Source organism: Buceros rhinoceros, unplaced genomic scaffold, assembly GCF_000710305.1.
Source record: "Buceros rhinoceros silvestris isolate BGI_N320 unplaced genomic scaffold, ASM71030v1 scaffold1027, whole genome shotgun sequence".
Taxonomy (NCBI): domain Eukaryota; kingdom Metazoa; phylum Chordata; class Aves; order Bucerotiformes; family Bucerotidae; genus Buceros; species Buceros rhinoceros.
In genome coordinates, this window is record NW_010422557.1 from 22,248 (window position 1) to 40,739 (window position 18,492).

General features: G+C 41.0%; 1 protein-coding gene across 1 annotated transcript in view; it reads right to left on the bottom strand.

Annotated features, from left to right (window-relative positions):
- Window positions 1-18,492, bottom strand: part of PDGFD (platelet derived growth factor D) — an 85,833-nt gene that overhangs the window by 13,395 nt on the left and 53,946 nt on the right. The window contains exons 4-5 of the mRNA XM_010140064.1: window positions 15,487-15,546; window positions 10,786-10,987 (exon numbers count right to left, since the gene is read on the bottom strand). Coding sequence (XP_010138366.1) covers window positions 10,786-10,987; window positions 15,487-15,546 — 262 coding nt within the window. The remainder of the gene's footprint in view (window positions 1-10,785; window positions 10,988-15,486; window positions 15,547-18,492) is intronic.

Consider the following 18,492-nt stretch of genomic DNA (forward strand, 5'->3'; position numbering starts at 1 on the left):
TCTTTCCCTCCTTTTCGGCTTTCTTCTTTCCCCTAGGATTCTGCCCACCAATTACATATTCAAAAGCTCAATAATTCATTTAGGACTGGAGGACATGTGAACTTGTGTTGACTTCCCTCCCCAAACTGTATTTGCTAATAGAAACATCAACAGAAAAACAGGAACAGCTCAGATGAGAACTGAGATAATGAGGCAGCGTTTGTGAACATAACAGATTTTCATGGGCATGTTTAACAGCGCAGCATCATGTCTGGTCCTGAGTCCACCTATGCACGTGCTTTGCTATAAACATGTGAAAACCTCCAACAAAGACACGTTATACCTTTGGTGACTCAGTCCGTGTCAACATCGCAAAGCAAATCGTGGAAAAAGCTGTGATTTGTAAATATCGTATGGCCTGCAGAGAGTCATAAGGCAGATATGCAAGCGGCAAGGGTACGTAAATGTCATGAGGGCTATTATAGAATATCACAGCAGCTTCACTTTTCTGGCAAGGTGTTATCTCAGTCAATGGGAATTTCGCAGATAAATTGCAATTTTATAGCAACTGTGATACATTTCACCATGAAATCTCAGTGGTTCTCTCCAGAGAGCTAGTATCTCTCCGAAAGAGGTATAGATCCTCCTCCTGATATAAGCACAAAATCAATGGGGCTGCTGGCATAGCCCTGGCTCTGGGAGAAAAATACACACCCAATATCCAGAGCCAGGACTCTAAAAATACAGATTTCTTTGTTTTAAAAGATGATATTTTCTTCCTCGCTGTCATTCTCCAAAGCCATCCCTTCTCACTGCAGGCTCTCAGGCTAATTGTTCTCGCAGGGAAGTGTTTCCCATTCCTCTAAAGACTCTCATCAGGACTTTTGCCATCAGCTTTGCTTACCAATAGAGCAAAAAGGTATCTGGCTACTACTCATTTCAGCTGATTGATGTGAAGGAAAAACTAACAAAAGGAAGAGCAGGGCAGAAAATATTCTGCCTTCATGTTTAATGCAACTTCTTGAGGGGAAAGCCTTGATCGTGCACCCTCTGCCACTGCAGCAATCCAAGGAAATGGATACCGATACGAGGCTCCTATTGGGACAGGCTGGCTGCGGACTAGGATGGCATTTGCTGATGGTGCATCTCTAGACAGAGATAGAATAAACTGTTCAAAGGCTTAATTCAGCTTTGATTCGGCTGATTTAACATAGGAAACAAGGCTTCCAGCGACAAATTGGTCATTAAAGAGGGCCTAGACCCAGGTCACATGAACTGACATCTGTGTCCAGAAGTCCAGGGGACTGAACAGAATTTGCTCTATTACAGATGAGATTTCCCCTCAGGCTCCTCCTTCCTGCATTGAGCTGATACCTATTACCACTGTTACAGAGAAATCGGAAGAAACTCCTTAACACCAGTGTAGCACTAAGCAGCAGCATTCCTTTATTCGCAGCGCTGGATGCGCGGGGGATAACCCCGCCTATCACGCATACCGTATGCTGCCTCAACCAACGCTTCTATCACCCGGTTACATAAGTATTCTTTATTTTTCCTGAAATAATCATACGTATTCAGTCTATTTCTTGGAACTGATTAATATTTTTGCGTAGTCACTAGGCATGCAACCTGGGCTTGGAGAAACTCTTATGGTGGACTATGGAGGGCCCAGGTGGCTGCAGAAGAGGCATTCCTTGGGTGTCCTTATCTTGGATTCTGTTTATGCTGGTTTCAACCAGCCTTCAGACCGTTCTGATCGTCTTCTTCTCTTCTGTTGTGCACATACTAACTTCAGTACTTAAGCTAGTCAATTTAAATGGCAAAGGGCTTTCGCTGGGGGGAAGAATTTGCTTATTAGCCTTCATAAGACTGGTTTTGAAGACTTTCAGAAGCCTTTGCAGGATCTCTTAGGCTATAGCTGAGTCAGTACTGTGGAAAGCTGCTGACTGGCTCAAAGCATAGGAGGGAATAACCAGATAATTAGCATATATTTTTTCCCGATGCAGTATGAAAGAATCAGCTATTTCAATGAGGGCTCAAAACTTTCTCTGGATGCATTCTTCAGGAATTCTGAAATTAATTAGTACCAAAATACATTTTTTTATTATATTTGTCTATGACAAACTGTATTTGAAAATCCTATGGGAAATTTTCTTCAGAAAAACTGCATGAATTCTCCTTGGTATCATACTCAAGGCATTCTGACACGGACTTACTAGCAGTTTTGGGGACCCCGAATTCCAGAGTTATCAGTTAAGATGTGAATTCCCTGCACTTTGCCGTAGCTCAGGCATCAGAGTCCAGGTTGGAATGGACAAATACAATAGCAGAAAGGTCTTATTTGAGTGATAGTGAAATCATGAAAAGAAATAATTTAAAGCAGAGAAGGAAAGACTTAATAAAGGGTTTAAGAGATACACAAGTCATCCTCCGTAAAATTCATCTGGAGGTAAACACCTATGCTCTTTTGGGCTCTGATCTACAGAATTACAGTGCTTGATGGGATACGGTGAGCTCGCAATGCCTTCTGTGAACAGCAAATACTGTACTCTGGTAGCATCACACTGACACCCAAGAAAGTTCCCATTGCCTAATTAGCTGTAGACCATCGTTTGCAGCCCCCTAACAAAAGAACACATTTTGCTCTGAACAACTCTCTCCGCTGAAAGCTTCAATATGCATTTTTCCCTGTCTGGGGATTGTTTTACTGTCCGGAGTCAGTCCATTTCCTCACCCATATAACAATGAGATTTTACAGTACAGTCAGCTTCATGCATCACTTCACTGCAGTGACTAAAATGTAACCAAGCCTTGGTGTAATTGGTGCGAAATCCTGCTGCCTTACTTATCAAGGACTGAAAACACTGAGTCCTAATTTTAAACTAGAACTCAAAGGTTGTGTAGACTGGACACAAATAACTTCAAAGTACTATTACAGAGTGTCTGCATTAGAGATTCAAATTAAAGGCAAGGCAGACATAAAAAGATGCACTGGAGCAGTGAGCTGGATACTCGGGGTACAGAGTTTGCCCCCTCCTTCCTCTTAAATCCTGTGCTTTAATCCATCCTCATGTCACACAGAACTACAGCTGGAATCATGGACTCCAGCTAATACCATGCTTTATTCAGAAGGGACAGCCCTAAAGATTGGAGGGAAACCCTGTGCTGCTGGTCAGTGATTAACTTTAAAAAGACAGGTGGTCTGTTAGGGTTTCTTTGAACACTTTATCTGTTCAACTCATACATGGCCCTAACATCTCACACTTTTTTTTCATACATCAGCCACAGACCAGGGTGAGATGTAAGAGATGGCAGCCACCTTGCCACGGTCACAGACCAGCTACAAGCAAGGCAAGAAGGATTCAGGCAGATGCAGACCAGTCAGCCTAACCTCAGCCCAGGGTAAAATTAAGGGGTAAATCCTCCTGGGAGCAATGTCCACGGAAAGACAGTAGGGTGACTGGGAACAGACCAAATAGATTTACCAAGGGCCAATTGTGATAGACCAGCCTGAGAGTCTGCTATGGTAAGACAACTGTCTTGCTGGTGCTGAGGTGAAAGCAAAAGAGGCATCTGCTGATTTTTGAGAGCGATCTGTAGCATCATGGCAGCTGAACTGCGCATAGGTGCACTACAAATTCAGTAGATAACCAGAAGGTCCAAGAGTCTTGAGCAAGATGGTCAGCATTTCCAAGTACAGCTGGTGGCTCGTTACTAGCAGTGTTCCCCAGGGGGTAACTCTGGGGTCAACAACATTAAAGAACTTCTCTAATGATCTGAATAATGGAATTAGGTGAACCCTCAGCAAGTTTGTCTGAGAACACATTAGTGAAATTTGTCCACATGCTGCTAGGCTGCCTTCCAGAAGGACCTCAGCAGGATGGAGAAACGGTGCTGGTTTAGATCCTCCAAGATGTTAAAATGACTAACTCTCACTGAAGGTACTTGCCCACATTATAGGGGAAATGGGTTCAGAAACTTCCCAGACACTGATCATCCTCCCCTGGATGTTAAGGAGACATCTATATCTCGGTCCTTCTGCCAAAGGTGTGAAAACAAGCGAATTTCTTACTCTTGTGGACTTTATGGCAGCTAGAGAGATGCATTCATGAAAGGGACCTGCTCTTGTTAGCTTGCCCCTGTTCATATTCTGTGAATCAGCAAGGGAAGGAGCTGCAGTGTGGCTGGAGTATTGTGTGTCAAGTGTGGATCCAGAGCTCAGTTCTAGTTTGACTCTCATCCCTTTTCATGTGTGGCTTTCCATTTATAACAAAGAGTGTTGTGCTGCTGTTTTAATTTTCACAGAGTCACAGAATCATCTGGTTGGAAGAGACCTTTAAGATCATCGCGTCCAACAATTCATCCTGTACTACCAGGGCCCCTAAACGATGTCCCTTAGTGCCATATCTACATGTTTTTTAAACTTTTCAGGGATGGGGACTCCACCACCTCCCTGGGCAACCTGTTCCAATGCGTCACAACCCTCTGTGAAAAGGAATTTTTCCTAATATCCAACCTAGATCTCCCCTGGCACAACTTAAGACCATTTCCTCACGTCTTGTCACTTGTTATATGGGAGAAGAGAACAACCCCCAGATCTCTACAACCTTCTTTCAGGTAGTCGTAGAAAGCAATGAGGTCTCCTCTGAGCCTCCTCTTCCCCAGGCTAAACAATCCCAGTTTCCTCAGCTGCTCCTCATAAGACTTGCTCTCCAGACCCTTCACCAGCTTTGTTGCCCTTCTCTGAACATGCTCCAGCACCTCAACGTCCTTCTTGAAGTGAAGGGCCCAAAACTGGAGAGAGTAAAGGTGTGGCCTCACCAGTGCCGAGTACAGGGGGACAATCACTTCCCTGCTCCTGCTGACCACGCTACTGTTGATACAAGCCAGGATGCCATTGGTCTTCTGGCCACCTGGGCACACTGCTGGCTCATATTGAATCAGCTGTCGACCAGCACCCCCAGGTCCTTTTCCTCTGGGTAGCTTTCCAGCCACTCCTCTCCAAGCCTGTAGTGCTGCATGGGGTTGTTGTGGCCATTTTGACTCTTGGCTTTTAAAAATTCCTCCTATAGAGAGGGGAATTTCTCTGAGATCTCTGAATGTATTGAAGCCTTTCTCCCCAGTATTCATGCTCCACTAGCATAAAGGTGTGTGCAGGGCTGTGTCAAGTAGAGCAGAGGTACTGAAGAAGAAAAGACATTCAGAGCAGTGCTGTAGCTGACTGAAGCCATGGTGTGGTTGAACTTGAGTTGGAAAATGCAGTCCCATACATATGATAATCAGCCGCATCTTCCACTGGTTAAATCACCTAAATGCACTGACACTGTTCTCCACACCGAATGCTGACCAAACCTGGTGGCTTTTAGTCTTTAGTCAACATATACAGCTGGTGGTTTTCACTGTTCCACTGTACAGTCTTGATGGTACCACAATAAGCACCTTGTTAACTACACCTGAAAATTTTGGAAGCTGTCCAGGTCTTTCTCACGGAAGCTGGGGAGAAGCAGCTGCAATTTGGATTTACTACAAAATCACAATGCCAAGACAAACCTCCTCAACACAGCAATTATTGTTTTAGAGGAATGAGAGGTCAGAATTTCAGGGATTATAACTTTGCATGAAACAAGGTTCACAATATACAGGTCTGTTCTAGGTTCTAGCAAACCCATTATCAGCTGTAGCACAGGTCAAATAGCAAAAGCAGGCCAAATCGTCGGTGTAATGAGTGGACAGAGCTTCACTGAAATCAAAGGAACTGAACAGCTTATTCCAGTGACAAATAATATGCTGTAAGTTGCACAGCGTTTTAAAAAAAGAGTTGAATACAAAAAGCTTTCACTGCAGTGACCAACAATACTGTCACATAAAGCACGAGGGAAAACCTCATTTGTCACAAAGGGGGAAGATTACGAATGTAGATCTCGATGAGACCGTGAAACAAATGAGTGTCGTTTGCATGCAACAGACAACTTGGTTCCCTGAAGCTGAAGAAGAATGGGAGAAACACCCAAGTTTTTAAAGCACAGGGAATACTTTAAATTGGCAGCTATTTGAGAAGGTATTCCATCTACTCGGACTATTTACATTTGCCGTGAATGAAGACGCATTCAGCAGTTGTGACGCCTGCGCTCTCTGTCCAGTGCACTGAAACTTGCTGGCAGCCATCCCAGAACCTTTCAAGAAAGAGTACACGGACATTTGCGACAATTTTTTGGCTGCTGTTTGCAAACCTCTACGAAATTACATTCCTGGGTTAAAATTTTAACTTGTTGCTATACCACTGTAGGTGGTGACAATTAAAAACCAGTGTTAAGGGCATGGTGAAACTTGCCTGATCTTGGGAACCTGTTTGGCAATGGACAGCAGAAATGTTCCATGAAGACTCATGGTCTCATCTCACTACTCCCCTTCTCGAGAACAGTGTGGCTATGCCAGCAAGCGTTTATTTAACTTGTAAACCTGTCATTGCAGTCGGATGTTATTGCAAGAATGTCCCACCTGCTTAATTTCTTCTGATAGCCAAAGGCTTCTTGTGTACTGTTTCCAAAAGGGAAAATGAGCTCGAAGGTATGTGCAGTCATGTTAATTACTGGAATGTATCTGTCTACCTGTGCTCCTGCTTGCTAGGTTTATTTGCAGAAAACAAATAAACAAAAACATTCCTTTTTAAAGACAACCCCTTTCTCTAGGTACCATCCCCATGACATTTGGATTTACTTCTGCAATGAGAAACAGTAAACTTTTTCTTTCTCCTTTCTTTCTTCGTTTGTACACAAGCCATTCCACAGTGTCTTTCTTAAATTAAAAAGCATTTTCAATGGGATGTAAAACTTCAGAATAAACAACAGAAGATAAATGCCAACAAGCATGTGGGAAAAGTAAAATGATGTTTAATTGATGGCTGGAACTGTTTACAACAGCATCTCTGAGGAGCTCTTTTAATATTATCAAGCAGACACATTGATGCTCTCAAAAATTTAAACTGTAGGGTGAAGAGGTTTTCTTCAAACACATCTGAATGCTCCTTGTGACTCTCTAAAAGAATAGTAATCTATTTGTCTAGAAGTTCAACATAATTCTAGAGTATGACTCTTTTCTTTTTTATATCTAGCTGTGTTCTTGCTAAGAACAGTAATAAATAAGCCAATACCCAGTTAAATCCTTTAAGAGATGCTTTATGTTGGTAATATCCAAATTACTATGACACTGAGGTCAGCTACAACATATTACAGCAATGCGAAAGGAATTATTTTAAAGGATATACTTTATTTGGCATGTCCTGCTTTTTACCTAAGAGTCTAGGATGAGTTTAAGGCTGAATATTCGCATTTTCAGAGTTTCTAAAATGCAGCAATGGCTAGAAAACCTTTTTGAGTATATTTACAACTGCTGTAAAGGTTATTTGAAACATTTATTTGTTATTTTTTCATGTAGGAGTTATACACTGTACTTTATGGCTTATTAAAGGCCTCTTCTTTAAGGATTTTGAAAATATTAATGTCTCTTCCCCTTTCTTTTCTGTCCTTTTCCGCCAGTCTGGGTTTCACTGTGATTCTACAGTTAACTTTTACTGCAATGGTTAACAGCAAAGCTCACTGAAAATACGTAAAATAAAATTTCAGACTTCATGCAGTTATTAGCAATACACATCTGATACGAATATATCACTTCAATAGTGTAAACAGAAAGAAATGCTCTAAGCTCAATCGAGTTACATCACTGTTACAGAGATGTGAGATTGGCTTTTGTGGATGGAATGGAGTTACCATACATAGAGGTTTAATGAACGCACTCTCCATCTTTGAGGTTCTTGAGGGAGGTATCCAGGGAGGGATCAATCTGTATATTGTATATCTATGTGTACAAAAATGTGATGGGAAGGAGTAAAGATGGAGCCAGAGTCTTCTTTGAAAGGACAAGAGGTACTGGACTCAAATAGTAACACAGGAAAACTTATTTGAATGTTAAGAAAACCCAACAATTTTATTTGTTTGTTTGGAGGGTGGTCAGACACCGGTTGTTCAGAGAGGCTGTGTAGTCTCCATCCTTGGAGATATTAAAACCTGACTAGACACGGTCCCACCCAACCTGCTACTGGGGAACCTGCCTTGAGCAGGGGTGGTTGGACTAGTCAAACACCTGAGGTGACTTCTCACTTCATCTATTCTGTGATTCTATGAGTTTCAGCTATGCTGAATTACTGTACTTCTCATTTCCTTGATCCTGACCCTTATCTTTGTAGATTACTGATAGAAAACATACTATTTAAATATCATTTATCACACATCCCTGTTATCAGAATTGGTATTCAGCAACACCGCCTCTTAAGCCAAATTTTATGGCACAATTTGGTATGGGCAGAGAGTTGGATAGGAGCAAAATCATTAATGATTCATTTATACCATTTATATGACATGTTCTGATATGCTGTGAAAGATAGACAGAGATTACATCAGATCGTTCTTATCTGCCTCAGGGCTGTTCTAACTGAGGATAAAAACATAAAACCCAAGCTAGAAGCAGAAACAGATAAATATCTGAAATAAATGATCGTATAATCTATTGCTCTTTTTGCTTCAAGGTTATTCCAGTGCCTACGCATATTCTTCAGAGATCCACTGTGTCTAAAAACCACCAAGATTTTCTAAATTAAGGACTTGCTAAAGCTATTCCCTACTCCTGACATCATCCAAGAACAAGCCTTTAATCTTTTTGGAAGTTTATGACTAAATAAAAATTCCTAACTGAATTTTTTAAAGTATTTCATTGTGGTGAGGTACTTTTGTCCAGAGGGCTGCTAACAGTCAGAGAATTTCATCTTTAGTATGAAGACAAAAGAAAAACTGTTATAAACCCATTTTTCTTATTCCTGTAATCAAAACAACAACAACAAAAAAATCCTATTAAAATAGATCAAGTGTTAAAATAACAACTGGAAAACTCTTTATGTTTTTACAGTGTTCTGTTATGCAAGAAGCTGAATTACATTTATACTAAATGGAGAAACCTTCATGTGTCTGAATTTTCAGATTGATACCTCTAGCCTACATGATCAGAATCAATAAAGCAGCAAACGCTATTTTATATATACAAGGTCACTTAAATATAGGGGCCACTAGGTCAAATATGATCTGAGACTCAAGTGAAATACAGAGATCAGAACCAGCACAGGATCCAGGTTTCCAACCAGCTTCTACTAAAATCAAAACAGACCCTTTATTTCTTTTGTATACATCCCTATCAGTGCCAAATCCAGCCTGGGAATAAAGGACACACAGCTCACGTTTCACAGACTCCTAAATAAGATCAAACTGATCTCAGAAGTGATGCAGTGGCAGTTAGGTGAAGTTTTTCACAAAATATGGGCTGTTGTGGTTGCCTGCAATTTCTGACGTGCCAAAAGGGAACAAACTAAAGGGGTTCAGTTTTCACTGGGTGGGTGACCTTAGGGCTTTATCGCTGATTCCTTTAAGTGTTCAGCCCAAAACCAGAGATAGCCAACGTGTCTTGGAAACTGAACGCCAAGTTGGCTGTGCTTCTACTAATACATCGTATGTGCCTGAGCTCATTCTCCTGCAAAAAAGGTCAGCAGCCATGGGACAGCCCACATACCTACCATTTATCTCTTACTCTCCAAGACAAAGTGGCCACCCACAACCTACCCACCAGGAATGGCAGCTGGCCTCTGCCAGCTCCTGGATCATGCCCAGCAATGGTCTGGGAGAATGACACTTGGCCTAAGCCAAAAGTAGGCAGAGACCAGGCTGGTAATTTGGCAGTATGGTGACTGGATTTCAGGGCCAGGGAACACTCCTCCCTAATACAGATGCAGCCGATGTATTCCTTTTAACACCCAAGACTTATCATTCGATAGCCACTAAGTTACAAACAGAGCGTTAAAATCCTCTCTCCCTGCTTAGGACACGCTTAACATAGTGGGATGGGATCTGAGTTGCAAATAAATGGTTTAGGGCATTATCATTTCAAAGTTATAATGAAGAATGCATATGAATATATAAATTAGAAATGGAAGACAATATTAAAAAGAGAACTCAAAATATTTCATTCCAGATCTTCTGTGAAAACTACAGCAACTGTCATCTTGGAGCACCCTAACAGACGTCAGGTCCTTCAGTGCATGGTTACCCCAGAGCACGCCTGTCTTCTGAACAGTGTTCCTTTATCGTTGTGGGTTCGCACTAGCTTAACATCCCTTTGCTTTACCATTTGGTGGATGATTTGAACTAACAGAAGGAAACAAGAGACACGACCCAGAAATCTGTGCTTCGCTCAATTACAAAGATGTTAAACCATAATAATGTTCCCCTCCAACATAATGAAAAACAGTGAGAAGTTCACATCCTAAAAACCCAGCTGCACATACAGGTGTCTGCACCAGATGCTTCCCTAAGCACCATGTGATAAAAGTGATTACTCCTCACTCAAATGAGAACAATCCCTAAGCAGGGTACTTGCAGGAGGATGATAGTGCAGGTAATTAGAAGCCCCATGCCAGTACACACAAAGCAATGTTTAAGAGGGTGAAGCCGAGAACCATCTGTCCTTTACACATGGGCCTATGGGTTTTTTTGTGAACACATCACAATGTCTGATTTCCCAGGCAAGATGCTACTCAGTCAGAAAATGATTATGGATTAAATGACTTCTCCCTAGTTTTAATAGGTGGTACCTTGCCCTCCAAGGTGACTCCAACAGGAACACGGGCACCAGAACCTAATAATGGACATTTCTATGAGTGAAGGAATATCCTGGTCTTGCCCCGATGTATATAGTGTCTTTTCCTACCTTTGGATTTCCTGTCATGGTAGCTCCTGCCTCGATAATGGTGACCACTGTCTGTGTACAAGTTCTCCAGATCTTCTTGCCAGGAGTCAGGGTTAAAGTGTTTGAGCAGATCCTCCACTGTGTCAAATGCAGCAATGGTCTGATCCAGTGCTTCTGCCGTGAGCGTAGGGTCAGTCACTGATGGAGAGGGATAGGATACCCCCTAAGAGTGACATACATCTCAGTGTACGTAGAATAAATTACAGCACACTTAAAACAGTTTAAAACATTTACTGAGAAACTTGTCTCATTATTGACTGAAATAGCTACTTCGGGCCATCTTTTGAAGTCCTTAGCTAGGCCAGGCTTTGTTATTGCCCGTGTTTTGGTTTTGCAAGAAGAAGAGACAGCAAGGAACTCCCAAGCAGATCCTGGAGAAGATGTAGAGAGTGGAAGCACTGCCTCTGTTGGATTATCAATATGCACACCCACTCCTCAAAGGGCATGACAGCTTGCACATATACAAAGATATAATGGAAATGTCTTTTGAAACCACAGTGATGGCTATGACCACGGAACAAAGTTGCCTTGTGGTGCTGGGATGGTGCCTTCACAGCTCCACCACCTCTGATGGTATATCCATAACAGGCAGATCAGAAAGCACAGCAGAGAAAGACAAAGGCAACAAGTGGACTAGACTGGCCGCCTTCTCCTTGTCAATTTGTACGTCAAATTTGGCTTGGTCAAAGACTTCAAAAGATGACCCTTTATTCCTAAGAATTAAATGTATCATGAAATGCCAATGAACGCCAATTCTCCCACCGTTTTACCAAGAACACAAGTAACTAAGCAAAGGAGAAAAAAACCTGGTATTTGGATCTCAGCCATGTAACAACGAATATCTGGATTACCAACTAAACAATATCCTCATAATTATATCATAATACCAAATAGAATATTATTTCCCAATAATAGGGAAATAGAGCCAAGTACCATTTTCTGAGCATATTTCATTCCTCGTGAACTTGTGGCACAGCTTGACTTCGACAGAAAGATTGCAGCACTTTCATTTTTACTGGAGAGCACTTTAAACATTTTTAAAAATTGTTATTTAGTATTACAATGTTCACCCCCTTAATACCACTTTTCTCCTTGTCCTAGCACAAAGCCTAATAGTATGTGTAAAATATGTGCAAGAAAAACTATTAATGCAGATCCATTACTTTCTGAAGGACCACAATCTAAATACCTGATTTTGTCCAATAATATAGCACAACGGTTGTTTGGATTTTGGTCTTCTAAATTATATCACTGGGGGAAAAACCCTAGAAAACCTCTTCTCATAAAAACCCAGCTCTGAAGTAATGTAGCAGAAATATGCCATTTAAAATTAATGGCTCCCCAAAATAATTTTTTTGCCTCATCTCCCAAGTAAATGCATATGTTAAACTATTAATCTTTGTGATTAACTTCACTCAGTTGGGTAGAAACGAAAAGGTCAACTCATTTGATTAAAGTTACTCATTTGTTTGCATGACTGTGTCCTTCAGTGCTTCCCAAAATAGTTTTAAATTACGTATGTCTTTTAAAATAAAAGAGTTCTCTTTAATGGTAAGTTCTATCACAAAATTAACAATCCTTGATATTTTTCTGCATACGTTTGCTGAAAGTATGGACAGTCCAAATTATTAAAAACAACGAAGAGAAGAAACAGAGAATATTGCAATAGTGCAGTCAAGAAAGCATAGCTGCACTCTACCGCTGACCACCAACAGCTCAGGAAGTTTAGGAGGCCCCACTAGTCCCTGCGACGCCTCTGCAACGCAGGGCTCAACACGGCGGCGCAGTGCAGGTGGCCGTAACAATTCACAGCCCGCTAAAAGGGAAGGCATTCCTCAAAGCATCTCTCCTGACTTCTAAGCAGCTTGGAATGGAGACCGCCAGAGCCCTGGAGTTGAAAAGCTCACGCCAGCGAAGTGAACGCAGCGTTTTTATCTAAAACAACGCTGCAGGAGAGACGGTGCTGAGGGCAGGCATCATGCAGCGGGCTAATGCAGTCTTTGAAGTTACAAAAGAAAAATGTGCCCAAATGCTACTGGCAGAGCTACTCAGCGGAGCTCACGGCTCATCTGTAACTGCAGGGAAACGTCAGTCCCCAAATGCCTTTCAAAAGTGAGAGAGATGGTGCAAGAATTGTGAAGAAACAGCGGCGTAAAACCCAGGCCATAGGTGTGTGGCTTAGGCAGCGCAAGGGTTTTTTCACATGTTCAACAGTGCATTTAATTACAGAACTGGAGATCAGCCTGTGCATTTGCAGGGCATTTCAAACGTGTACAGGCAGCAGGGATTCCCCGCTCGAAAGAGTCGTGCAACCTCGGTCACACACAGCGACAGCCAAGTCAAGAGGAATTATTTCAACAGCTCAGATAACCTACTGGCAGTGACATCATGTGACAGGCCCAAAAGCAACCCCTGAGCTGCCAGCCCAACTGCCTCTCTTGTGTCCTGCCAAGAACGAGGCACTAGCTTTAGGAGAGATTGCGCTCATCATAATCTGGCGTAGGAGATCATGTCCAAGAGTAGGGCAAGAGGAAGACTGAAATGCAAGAAGCAATGAAGAGCAAAGGTTTTTCACATTATGTACCTCTTCTATGTTTCTCAAAGCACTGAACACATTTTTAATTTCATGGGACACAAAGGTTTGGGGTTTTTTGTCAGTGCTCTCACTCTTTATCTTTATTCTCCATTTTTTTCTGTTTTCTACCTGTACTGTGAAGACGGCAGGCAGTTCAATGCACATCACAGCTGGTCATAACATCACTGCACAAATCACGGAAACTAACCTAATTAGGATTAACCTAATGAGGATGCTGGATTTGCCATGCTGGGTTAAGGGCTTTAGCTTTCTGACTCTGTGATACAACCTCAGACTCTCATTCTGAGAGTTGTAATGTACTCACATCCTACATGAGTCTTTGGATTGCGTGTGGGTTTGAGGGGCAAAACTTCGATCTGCCATGCTGAGCATCAACAGGATCACTATGTCATCTTGTCAGCAACAAAAAGGTCTGAGTTTGTCCTTCTGCCCCTTGGGTCCACAGCAAAAAACCTGAACCTTTCTATCCTGAAGAATTCACATGTCCTCAGGCTTCTTCCTTGGTGCCGTTGGGAAAAACCTTTCTGAATTATTTTCAAAAAATTATTTTCCCTGTGGGTAAGAAAGAGCTAGTGGGTGCAACACATGCCTAGCAGAAGAAGGTATGTTTTACTAAAGGAAATGGCATGGGAAAAACAATAAAACTGGGATTCTGCTTCGGGTTTAGCTGTAGGTTTCCATGTGACCCTGGGCATCAGCATAATACCTGCAATATTTGTGCTGAACTTTCCAACCTGTAACACGCTCACAACAACTTTTCAGAAACAAATAAATGTGAAAGATGAATAACCATTTTGTTCAATATGAAGAGAATACTGGATTATTGTTCGGTGTTTTGTGCACCTTACGATGTTAAGGATCATGAACACAGCATATACCATACACTTGACCTCATTTTCCTAGTCACCTGATGAGGGACACCTAGGCTTTCCAACTCAGCCTACCATATTTTTACTCTATCACACAGATTTTTTTCCAACCCCACATTATAAAGAAAAATCAGTTTATTTCTTTCAGTAAAACAGTGTTTTACTTTACTTTAGCTTGGCACATCCGGTAGACCTCAGCCCTGCTAACATCACTACTCAAGACTTTCAGTACACTTAGTTCAAGGTTATCAATGCATTGTATCATGAAGAGCAAGTCTTTTTTCTCAACTCAACAGTAAACACAAGTGAGAGAAACCTCTTCTAATTTGGGCAATACAGAACTTTCTCTCTACTCGCTGCCAGGCCTGGACACTAATCAGTAGAATTTACCCATATTTTATTAACTGCTCCTCCACAGCAATCCTGCTGTAACAAAGGTGCCATCAATAAGCCCTCTTCCATTAACGCTCCAATCATCAGTCTCAAGTCTGCTTTGAGTGCTTATCCTCGTCTCACAGGTTTTAAGAGGAGTTTACAAGATCTGTGACACGGTGCTGACCAGCCGCAGAGCACACAGAAGAGGACTGCCCGTATTATGAATTCTGATGATATATTGCCACTCCCCAGAATTTAACTTCGCTGGGAAATGACAGAGGCAAGACATTTTTAGCCAATAACACAAATCAAATGTAATGAAGAGAAAAATAAAATTTTAAACTGGATTAATGGTTTTCCTTTTTTTTCCCCTAAGTCACATTTCTCTGCTGAATATGGAGACTTCAGATACAATATTTTATGACAAACAGTTATTAAAAATCTCAGTATTGACAATGAAAAGCTAGGTCCATTTTCCTGCCAGCCTGTTTTATGTATAGTCTTCTATTTAGGTCAAGACATTTTACAGTTGAAAAAACTAAGGAGTTTATATCTTGTATTTTAATCTTGGTAGGGTAAGTTTGAGGCCAATAAATGTTTCCCAATGGCTATTTCATGTAGTTACAACAGCTAATGGCATATCCTGAATCTCTTGTCCTCAAAAACAAAGTAGCTAACTCAAGGTATGCGGTGAATAAAGATTTATTTGATCCCTGCCCAAAGGTGAATACATGGTTCCTCTACGCATGTGCCATTTCAGTGAGTTGGATTCAACCCATCCTATCAATTCATGCCTGGGCAAAACAGTAACAAATTACTTACTGAGACAGAGCTTGTGACTGACTCCCAGTTGGTTTCTGAGGCTGCATGCTGGAAATCATCCTGGGGGAAAAACCCACATGAAAAATCACCATTAAGGCAATGTCCTAAGTTAACTGCAGAACCTAAAAAATGTCTCAGCATTCAACAACTGTCACCTTTTTCAACCCTCTTTAATGCAAGAGGCCCTTGCCATGTGTCATTCCTAAATAACACTACTTCCTGCCAGGTTCCTCCCTTTGTGTTGTATAAACTATCTCCTTGTGAGCTTGGTGGGGCAAGAACAGTTATTACTATTGTTTGTAACAAGATATACGCTGCTTTGCATAGCAGGACCTAATCTGGTCAAGGCCATTTCTTTTATCTTCCAGCATAAATATTAAACACTATCTCTGTATGTCTACAATCAGAGCATTAACGCTGTTCCCCAAACTGATCCTTCTGGAAAGAACGTGGACATGCTAATACCCTGGTACTTCTCAGCCAAGGTGAGAAGCAGGGTAACGTAATCCATTTGAAACGCAGTCCTATACGTACTGTACCGCCTCTGGTGCTTGCGCTGAACAGGACTCACTCATCTGTTCAGAGGACTGAACGGTGCTATGGCCTTTGCACCAAAAAACACAGCCGCGGTACATTTGTGTTAGAAGTGTTGTCATGCAAAACCTCCGGGCATTTATCATTAATTTGAAGACAGAGATGAGATTCATCTCATCTACCTTTGGACACGTACAAAGCAAACTTCTAAGCTAGTTGCTCTTGTTTCCATTTACAATCAACTAAAACTAGCATTTTTCATGTGTAAGTCATCTGATCTTTTTTAAAAGCTTAGTTTGAGATGACACTGCATCCTAAAAATGCTTTTTTCTCTCCACTGTCTATAAGGGGAGCTTGGGAGGACTAGCACTGATACAGATATCAAAATTGTAGATATTGACATGTGGTCACCTGAATCCCAATCCACTTGTCTGACCAGTGATGGGCAATCATTACTTAAATAATGAAGAAGCCATTTCTTTAATTTTTTGGCAGTTTTACTCAATTTCAACTGGAATAATTAAACCATGAAAAATGGAAAAAAGAGGCAGCAATACATAATGGTTATTAAACACACACATGCAGTGAGTAGCTGATCAGCATGAATAGGCAGGTGAGGAAAGAGGACTGAAGTGACAGCGTATCAAGATTCCAATTTCTAATGACAGAATTTGTAATGAAAGGATTTAAAGAAGGATAAATGCCTGGGCTAATCGTTTTACACTGACTCAGTATCTGCTACACATTTTTTAAGTTGGCAACCTAAAGGAAAGGGAAAATGGATGGGTAGCTGCTCAGCTGATGCTCTCTAGACTCAAGCTGCATGGGACCAAACATATATGCATAAATTTGATTATTTCTTATGAATGAAAAAGAGAAAATTGATCACAGACTCTGCTTTAGTCAAGAAGGAACAGAGTCACTTTCAGATCCAGACCAATATACACGGCATTTTAATGTTTTTCATTTGCTATAGAAAAATATTCAAATGTCTCAAAAGTCACAAGATTGTTTATTTAATATCGTTATTGTTTCTTCTTCCTTAAAATGTTCCTGTGTCTCAAATTTGAGGCAGCAAAGATTTCTTCAGTACTTGAAATTAGTAGAAGAAACCCCATCACACTAGAGTGTCACTAAGTGACCACTGAAACTACAGGGCTATTAAACATTAATAATTAAAGTGGTCATTTTCTTCCAGGAACACAGAAGCAAAACACTATTGGTCAAATTTTTAATGCAGATTTTTTTTTTTAGAAATAGGAAAGATATCTGCAAATACTATGATCAGGTCACAAATAATTCAGGAACAGTGGGCTACTGTGGCTGCATTATCTATATATTTGGTTGCCCAATTCTTGACAAGCCACAATTTAAAGTATATAAAAATCGATTTGAAAAGCTCATGGTAATGGTTGCCAGTTGCAAAACTTGGAAATCATTTCCCCTCTGTCATTAGCTTCCATTTAGTACTTCCAGAAAAAAAGTGGCACTGAGTTCTGAGGCATTATTTTAAAACAGAAACAATCTGTCTCATTGAATGTCAGGAGAAGACTGCAGACAAAGAATAATTTTGTGTTTGAAGTGACGGTTCCCTTGTGTTGTCTAATTGTAGATATCAAAACTGTTTCTTTAGTCTATGATTCTTTGAGATGGTTAATGCCAGGGAACCCCTCCAAAACCCTGAGACAGACATGTGTACCACCTGCTTGTTGGATCACAAACCTGATGACTGCACATTTAGGCTCTGTGATTATATTTCATCTGCATAAACTATTCACAACTATACGGCTTTGTTCCACCATCACTCAAGGCAGCTGCAGTCATTCTTGGCTTCTCAGAGCTTTCAACCTCTACAGTTTGAAGATTATTATTATCTATGGCTTCTGCTTGCAGCTATTTCAAGCAATAATACCAATTTTATCATTACAAAACCCGTTCCTCCTTCCTCATCATTGTCCCTAGCAGAAGGGGACATATGAAGGACATATCTATTTTCAGTGCTATCTACTCAATTCATACTACCTTGTTTACATGAATTTGCATATGACAGTTGGCTATTGTTTTCTTCATTACTTAAAATGACACAAAAACTTCTAGTTAAAACGTAAGAAAAAAACCAACTTTTTAAAATGAATACTGGAAAAACAGGGTGGTAATAAATTGACTTTAGTTTTCACGCGTGTCATGGCAACATAACAACATTACATGAGAGCTGAGCAAAGCATTGCATTAACTGTACTACGAGCAGCAAAAACTCAGGCAAAGCAACGGGGCTACGAATCACCTCCTGATAGCAGCTTCTTTTATAGAAGAAAAACTACTTGTATACCTCAACTTCTAAAATTACACCTCAGCAAGACAAATCCTGTCAGTCGTAGAGTTAAATATCTATGGACTTTGATACATTGTTCTTGGCTCTGTTTCAGACAAGGATAAGCTACTCTCTCCTTTGCAGACTGACTTTGTCTATAG